Raw genomic sequence first — 8,681 nt, 5'->3', positions numbered from 1 at the left:
CATAGTATAACGCTGGTGAGCCATTCCTTATTCACAATTTTACGTTTTTACCTTAAGGATAATACGTGGATGTTATAGAAAACTAATATATTATTAAAATTAAAGATCAAAACAACTTTAGATGATCAATAAATATAATAATAAAATATTATTTATCGCACTTTATATACATATAAATTTATTTACAACTTTTATATTTGTTTTTCTTTATGGTTTTCATCTTCCAGTAATTTTTTTTTATTATTTTAATTAATAGATCAGTAAACAATTAGACAAACAAAAACAAAATACCATTTTAGCAAATAAGTTCTATTATTATATTAGAGAAATTTACCGTATAGATAGAAGTCCAAAGAGAAAAACAAATTTTGACCAGACCGGTTCTCTCGTTGAACATCCATTCCATAATCCGTGTGGAGATTTTCCACTCATCTTCTTCATTCTTCAACTTCAACGCCATCCCTCCAATTCATTTCTCTTCCTCTTCTACACATAGGAATCCACGCCGTCTTTTTATGATTCAAGTGGATACGATCAATTCTCCAATTCCCCATGGACCACAAGCTTACACCTAAGCCCAAGCTTGATCGCCTCAACGCTGGCAAGAATATCGATTATCATCCCTCTTCTTCCTTTTCTCTTGATGCTTCCACTCACCGGATTCGCTCTCTTCTTTTGGACCCCAAAGCTAGCTTCCGTATTAAGGGTATCGACGGCGAATTTGACCTTTTTTGCCAGACTCTCGGCTTTTCTGGTCCTGAAGATTTTGCTATTCCTACTGCTGTTTGGGAGGCTCAAAAGGCCCGCCGCTCTTGCGTTCATACTCCTTCGCCTTTCACTCACTCCGCTCCTTCGGATAAGCCTAATGTCGATACTGTTCGATTTCAAACTGAAGCTAAGCTTAGTGAGAACGAACCTGATAGAAATACTATCCACTTTTCCAACAAGCGTGAAGTTGAAGGTGAGGTTTCTAATTCCAAAATTGCTTACAGTTTTACTCATTTGAATAGCGGAGTCAGCGTGAGAACTGTTAAAGATCGCGGCGGAGGGATTAAGGGAGATAGACCGCCGATTTTGGCGCCTCCGCCTGTTATGTTGTTGCAACCGGTAGTTGATCATGTGAGTTCGACTTGGGATATATTGAACTCTTTTGCTCCTAATGATGATGAAGACTCGGATTACTTAAATCGAGGCGACAGAGAAATTGAAGAGAACAAGAAGGGGGAGGATAGTGATGTAGATGAAGAGATAGAACGATTGAATAGCAACAGGGTGGGCGAGAATGAAATTCTTCCTGAACCTTCTTGCTCTTCTCAGTCGAATGACGATTATAGCGATGGAGAGAACGGTGAACATGATACACCGGGAGCTATTATGCAGATAGTGCATTGTGTTTCTCCAAATGCGAAATTCAGAAGGAATATTAATTCATGGCAAAAGGGTGAGCTTTTGGGTAGCGGGTCTTTTGGAACTGTTTTTGAAGGCTACACCGAGTAAGTCTTCTACTTAATGCATTACAGTTAAGTTATCATAAATTTGGCATGTGGATTCACAGTCGGGTCTTTCGAAACGAATTTGAACTTATTCCAATTCATAGTGGGTTGATGAGTGATTATTGCTCAAGCTCTCTTTTTGTCCCCTACCCAAAAAAAAAGCTATTGAACTATGGTTTACACTTGCACAATGGCGGCAAGTAAGTAATGACAATGCTTCCGATGTATGTATAAAAAAAAAAAAAAGGCGGCCCGGTCGCATTACGCGTCCCCGCTGAGCGAGGGTCCGGGGAGGGGTCCCACCACAAGGGTGTATTGGGGGCAAGCCTTCCTTGCCAATTTAATTGGCAAGAGGCCGCTCCTAAGACTAAAAGAGCGGCAAGCCTTCCCTTCCGATGTATTGGGGGCAAGCCTTCCCTTCCGATGTATGTATAAGGTGCATATTTAGTTACTAAGATAACTCTAATTGACTAAAAGTATAGCTGACAATCTTTGTAATCTGAATAAAATGAACGAGGCTAAATTAAGCATAATCCCATTTGATCGAATTGTGCTCAATTTCAATTTCATTTTTAAAAAAGCTATTTTTGTCAAATGTGACTAAAAGAGCACGATGAAGTGTTAAGTTAATGAAATCGGGGAACCTCACATGGTCTTTTAAATCTACTTGAATTTAATTTACAGTGGCCTGTCATCCACTTAAACATTTTAACTTGGTTATGTTGATGCCATATGGCTTCTGACTAGTTGACCACGGGATTGTGACTTAAGAGCATGTCCAAGAGACTCTTAGTCCACCCTCTTTAAAGAATATAAACAATTGACTCGTAGTGATTTGAGGAGTGACTAAAACATTGTATCTCCAATAATACTCCTCATATTCACTCCTTATTTATTATTTTATCATTAAAATGATTAATTATTTTTATATTACCAATAGTGAGAGGAGATAGACTCCTCAATAATAAATTATTAATAAAAAATGAAATAAGCAGGCACTAAGAGTGGAAGATAATTATCCCAACGTTAGGAGGAGAAAAGAAAGAAGTATGGTTCATGCTGGGTTTAGTGCTGGTTTTAGAGGTCTGGTTCTTCTTTGGCTAATATTTGTATGTTCTTTGATTTTTCCTCTTCTTGTTGCTGGTATAAGAGTTGATCCTTACCAAAAATGAGGAAATCATTTATGGCTACATACAAGATATCGATGAACTAATTATTGTTTAGTCAATTCTGCAGAATAAGAAAATTAAAGAGAGAGATGGTCATATATCATTGATGAAATACTTAGTACATTTTTGTGAACTTATTTGGCTTCTGATATTTCTTACTTATTTATGTATTTGAATTTGCTGCAGTGATGGATTCTTTTTTGCTGTGAAGGAGGTTTCTTTGCTGGATCAAGGAAGCCAAGGGAAGCAGAGCATTTTACAACTTGAGCAGGTAGGAAGAATTAATCTTATTCATCAAGATTATATACAGCTTAATTTACCCTCTATTCTGATAGTTCTATAGTCGCATCATATAATCCGAAGTTTATATGCATGCTTCAGTCCCACCTCTTACAGCTATTAATGCATCATTAATATCCATTGCTAATAGCATATTTATTGGTCCAGGAGATTTCTCTTCTGAGAGACTTTGAACATGAGAACATAGTTCGGTATCTTGGAACAGACAAGGTATAATTCTCATTTCTTAGTTAGTTTCTTTCTTTTGTTATTCATCATGAGATGACATACATGTCGTGCATAATGTGAACCCTTTCTTTAAGATGCATCTAAAAGTGTTTGGTGATACTTTCTTATGTTAGTACAGATAGAAACAACATTGTAGGAATTCCTAAAGATATGTTTCCTAACCATGCAGAATTGTGACATGCATTTTGTTCTATTTCATTATCTGCCTTTGTGTGAAGAAGGAAATAAATTGGTTGACCCTGCTATCCTCGTATATTCTAGTCGAGGAACCAAAAAGCCTATCTCAAACTGCTGAAGGCAATTGACATGACATAGGACCCTTCTTTAGGGGCTAGAGGTTTAAGTAGTACCACAAGTCATAGTGGACAATATGCTTTTATTTGATATCTGCGGCTCGCAGCAATTTGCATCAGCTGTCTTTTGCTTCTTTTGTCTTAGCAGACAGCACCACTTTTAATTAAAACTAAACTTCTTTTATATTGAAACAACTATTAGTCATGGATTCACTGCTCATTTTTCTGTTATTTTTCACAGACTACCTGGCTACTTTTCATGCATTTGCAATATAGTGTCCACAGCTAAAACATGAAACATCTAATTTGACAACAGGAGTATTGTCACTCCTCAATTTGTCCTTGCCTAAGTTGAAGACAGTTGCAAATATATTTTAATTAGTGGATAGTGTTGCCTTTTGTTTTTTTTTTTTTAAAAAAAATTTGGACTTATTGCTATATTGAAATCGATTTCATGGGCTTTTACTTTGTATCACAATTTATTAAAAGCTTTACAGGATGGAGCTAAGCTTTATATCTTCCTTGAGCTTGCAACAAAAGGTTCACTTGCAAGGCTTTATCAGAAGTACCATTTGAGAGATTCTCAGGTCTCAGCATACACAAGACAAATTTTGAATGGCTTAAGATATCTTCATGATCGGGGTGTGGTTCATAGGTAATACATATGAAGTGTTGAACTTTAACCTTCGCTAGTTTTTATTTTACTGATTGGGCAAGTTTTCCAAATCTTAATTTCCCTTCTTTGCTGCATCTTTTTTTTTTTTTTTTTGATGAACCTTCTTTGCTGCATCTTAAATGCAAAGTTTTTGGGTTCTTATGTCCTTAAGTTGATTTATTATTATTATTATTATCATCATCATCATTATTGTTCTTATATGAAATTATATATCCATATTCCAGCTCTACTTTCAGCAAAATTTCTCTCTTAATGACTTCAAAAAGTTCTCTGCTGACTACTTGAAAAACGCAAGCAGTTATAAATAACGTAGGAAGCACCGACACGGGTACTCTTGCGGGTGCGGGAAATGGCATTTTGAAAAAATATGACACAGCTACGGCGGGGACATGCCAAATTTATTTATATATATATATATCACAAATAACATTCACAAGTCATACACCATAAATAACATCTATAATAAAGTTATTAAAAAAAAAAAAGGGCGGCCCGGTCGCACTACGCATCCCCGCTGAGCGAGGGTCCGGGGAGGGGTCCCACCACAAAACATTTAATACTTCAAACTATTTAAACTGCCACAAAAGGCGCGGCTGCTATATCCTTTTTTTTAGTGTTAGTTTTCTTTTTTTTTTATAGGGGTTTATTTTATTTTTTAAATATCAACCCCTCTTTTTTGTAAAATTATTAAAAAACCCCCCTAAATTCTACTTAATTAACTAAAAAACCGTGTCCCCATATTAAAAAAGAAAAAGAGGGGAAACTTATTTTGGAGTGTCGGGTGTCCCCGGAGTGTCTGACACTCTTATGTTGGCCTCATAGAAGTTCGGTGCTTCCTAGTAAACAATGTATGTAGGTTCTTTTAAAGCCTGCAAAGTCAAACTTGTTTTAACATTACCTTGTAGCGTTCCTTTACACTTTGAAAAGGCATGTTCAGCTGTTCTATTACTATTCCCATTGTTTTACTTGTAAACCTTAATTTATGCCCATTTCAAAGTAATCCTGAATACTGATACTGCTTTGGAATTTTTCATTATCCTTTGGTCCTGCAACTCAGTTTCATAATATTGAAGGCCTTGGAGCTGAGAGGCTGAGCTAACTTTCATTTTGGGTTTTTTTTCCAGTTCCTTCATCCTATTACATGAATCATTTTGGTAGGAATAACTATGCTGTGTAGCATAGAAGTAGGAATAATTTTGCCAGAAATTGCACCTTTTTTCTGCGGGCTGTAGAGACTTTTGCATTTTGCACAATGAGTTAGCCTTGCAATTTACCAGCATCTAATGTACAAAAAAAATAAGGCCTAATGCTCCCCCCAGCCCCCTTTAACTTGTCCAAATTGGTCATTTTACCCACCCAACTCATCGAATGTCCTATTTACCCACTTAACTCCATAAAAGTGGTATTTCTCACCCCCTTAACTCGTCCAAATTGGTCATTTTATCCCAGACTCATCGAATGTCCTATTTACCCCCTTAACTCCATAAAAGTGGTATTTCTCACCCCTTATGATCCTACGTGGCAGTAACTTTTGTGTGTGTATGTGTGCAACAAAGGCATGAAGCGCGTGGATGTGGAAAATTGGGCACTAACCGTAACAAAAAAAAAAGATTATAAAAATCCCTAAAATCTAGCATCCAAATCCCTAATCCTTATTTCCTTCCCGATTCCTCTTCTTTCTTCTTCATTCCTGTTGAATATAATCTTCTCCATTCATGTTCTATCTTCTTCATTACTTGATTTATTGGTTAAGTGTTTTGTTCTTCACGATGAAAAGAGGAAGTGTAAAAGTCTCAATAATAGGGTCATTTTCGTCTTTTTATATATAACTCTGAGTAGTCAAAAAAATTTGACCGAATTTGACACGTGACATTTGAGAAGTCAGACTTCAAGCGCGTCGCTTACGCCGGTCAATTCTAACTTTCGAGAATGAAAATGGAGGGGTGAGAAATACCACTTTTATGGAGTTAAAGGGGGTAAATAGGACATTCTATGAGTTGGGGTAAATGGACAAGTTGAGGGGGTGAGAAATACCACTTTTATGGAGTTAAGAGGGTAAATAGGACATTCGATGAGTTGAGGGGGTAAAATGACCAATTTGGACAAGTTAAGGGGGCTGAGGGAGCATTAGGCCAAAAAATAATAAAAATGTAAATTGAAGCTCAATATTATGTTAGACATGAGGAAAATATTCATCCTTAACACTATATTCATTTTAATTTTTCTCCTTGAAATTCTAATTGCTGCTTTCCTCCCTCTGATAGTGGATTTTATCTATTTGCACTAATCAGACTTTGCTTTGCCATAGTATTTTTCCCATGAATAGAAGACTAAGACCCTGTTCTTTTTCACTTAATTTCAGTATCAGTAATTTGAGTTCAGTTCAGTAGCATTCAGTTCAGTTATTTATTATAATTATTGTTAAGTTCGGTCCAGTAGCATTCAGTTCATTAAAAAAGAACAGGGTCTAAATAGACTAGGAGGATATATAAATTGGTGCGGCAATATGTTCTCCAGAGAAAATGATGAAAGAACAAGGAAGAAAGTTTAAAATGTTCGGAAATGTCCTATATAAAGTGAAATCCTCAGATTATATCTCATATGTAGGATTAAGTTTAGGGAAAAGTTGACGATATTAAATATATTTTGTTTCACTGCAAGTTGGAAGGGGCATTTGAAAATTAGTTTTATTATTTCTTTGTTAGTTGCTTTTTAAAATACTTTTCTTTTTAATTTTTATTTTCAAGGGATATCAAATGTGCTAACATACTGGTGGATGCAAACGGATCAGTAAAGCTTGCAGATTTTGGATTGGCAAAGGTGCCTTGTTTTCTTAATCTCTCTTATATCCCATCCTTCACTCTCCCCATCTGCTGTTAAATATCTGTATTTCTTTTTCCCATATTTACCGTTTAGTGATTTTCTTGTTCATAGGCAACTCAATCCAATGATATCAAATCATGCAAAGGGACTGCATTTTGGATGGCCCCGGAGGTATTCCTTTTTCCTTTTTGTTCTATTATAGGGATTTCCTGGACTGTCAATGTGAGGTTTTTCATATTGTTAGCATATTCTCTCTTTCAACTTTATAATTTTGTCTAGGTAACTGCTTACTGGTTTACTGATGCAAAATTTTAGGTTGTTAATTTAAGAAATCGTACCTACGGTCTTGCTGCGGATATATGGAGCCTTGGATGTTCTGTGCTCGAGATGTTAACTGGTCGACCACCATATTCGCACTTGGAAGGCGTATGCATTCTAGTTCCATGTTTACAAATTATTCTAGTTCCATGTTTTACAAATTGGGCTTTCATTTTACATTTGGTATCTAAAAGGCGGATATTATACTTGACAATGTTAAATGGCTTAAAAATGTGCTACTAGTTACTGTGGTTGAAATAGATGTGGAGTTCAGTAAAGTTATTTTCTTATGTTGGTTACAGATGCAAGCATTATTTAGAATTGGTAGGGGTGAACCTCCTCTCGTGCCAGATTCCTTGTCAAAAGATGCCCAGGATTTCATCCGTAAATGCTTACAAGTGAATCCGAACGATAGACCTACAGCAGTTCAGTTGTTGGACCATCCATTTGTGAAGAGGCCAATTCAACCTTTCTTGATTCCTCCTTCTCCTCGTTTCATTAACAGTCCTGAAATTTTTTAATCAACCCCTACATAAATCTTCAAGTAAGTGAAAACTGTTTGATTTGAAATGCTACTTCTTATTTATTTGCATTCCATGATAATGAGATTCCAAATAATTACCGAACTATCAGCTTATTTGACCAAACTTCTACTATGTTCATTGTTTTTTAATTTTTATTCTACAGGAGCAGAAACATACAGTGAGCTGTTCTACAGTAAGCCATGGACGCATCATTTTCATGAGGTGCTAAGGTCAAAAACATCACTAACATAGTGGGCAGGGCAGGGCAGGTTCATTAAACATTTTTGAAGGTGTAATTATCTTAAATTTACCCTGTTTCAAGGAATCGTTGGACAAGGGGGCAAAACAATAAGAGTAAAATAGCACCCTCAAAAATGTTACTACGCTCAGAGTGTAGCAACACGATCATGGCATGGGAGCATTGTCCTCAAAATTGATTCCTGGCGAATAGCTGTTTGGTGTGTTCGAGTAATTGTAAATAATAGATGAATAATGTATAGATTTTACCATTATTAGAAAACTGATAGGAGAAAAGAACAAAAAGATATCAGTTGAACGATCAATTCAAACCATTTACTGATCTACTTTAAATTATGCTCTTAAGTTTACCTCTTTTGGTGGTTTATTAATTTTACTCTCGTTTTTTATTATACCAACTTTTATCTTTAATTAATTTGATCATTTTTATTTTATTTTTTTTCAAATTTACTTTAATACACTAAAAATAATTTTATAATTTAAGCTATAATAATTGAAAAAAATATATATTGCTTAGAGAGTACTAAAGGTAATTCCAATCACTTCAGTAGCTTGATTAATATTTTATTGATTTAGATTAAAACTCTTGAGAATAAACA

At 35.5% G+C, this 8,681-nt stretch overlaps 1 protein-coding gene across 1 annotated transcript; it reads left to right on the top strand.

Moving 5' to 3' along the window:
* Positions 1–350: 350 nt before the first annotated feature.
* LOC136225985 (mitogen-activated protein kinase kinase kinase 1-like) lies at positions 351–8,432 on the top strand. Its single transcript, XM_066014227.1, has 9 exons — positions 351–1,493; positions 2,849–2,933; positions 3,110–3,172; positions 3,981–4,138; positions 6,907–6,979; positions 7,094–7,153; positions 7,298–7,408; positions 7,603–7,844; positions 7,988–8,432. Exons 1-8 carry the CDS (start codon positions 553–555, stop codon positions 7,819–7,821), a joined length of 1,710 nt encoding a protein of 569 aa, XP_065870299.1. The 5' UTR covers positions 351–552; the 3' UTR covers positions 7,822–7,844; positions 7,988–8,432.
* The last annotated feature ends 249 nt before the right edge of the window (positions 8,433–8,681 follow it).

Source organism: Euphorbia lathyris, chromosome 4, assembly GCF_963576675.1.
Source record: "Euphorbia lathyris chromosome 4, ddEupLath1.1, whole genome shotgun sequence".
Classification (NCBI taxonomy): Eukaryota; Viridiplantae; Streptophyta; class Magnoliopsida; order Malpighiales; family Euphorbiaceae; genus Euphorbia; species Euphorbia lathyris.
This window is presented reverse-complemented; position numbering and strand designations above follow the sequence as displayed.

What these genes read in the sequence shown, in the direction of transcription:
- LOC136225985 (XM_066014227.1), top strand. Translation starts at nt 553, where the DNA reads ATGGACCACAAGCTTACACCTAAGCCCAAGCTTGATCGCCTCAACGCT. An exon ending in GTTTTTGAAGGCTACACCGA is followed by an intron (nt 1,494 to 2,848) that starts GTAAGTCTTCTA and finishes AATTTGCTGCAG; the next exon opens with TGATGGATTCTTTTTTGCTG. An exon ending in CAGATTTTGGATTGGCAAAG is followed by an intron (nt 6,980 to 7,093) that starts GTGCCTTGTTTT and finishes TCTTGTTCATAG; the next exon opens with GCAACTCAATCCAATGATAT.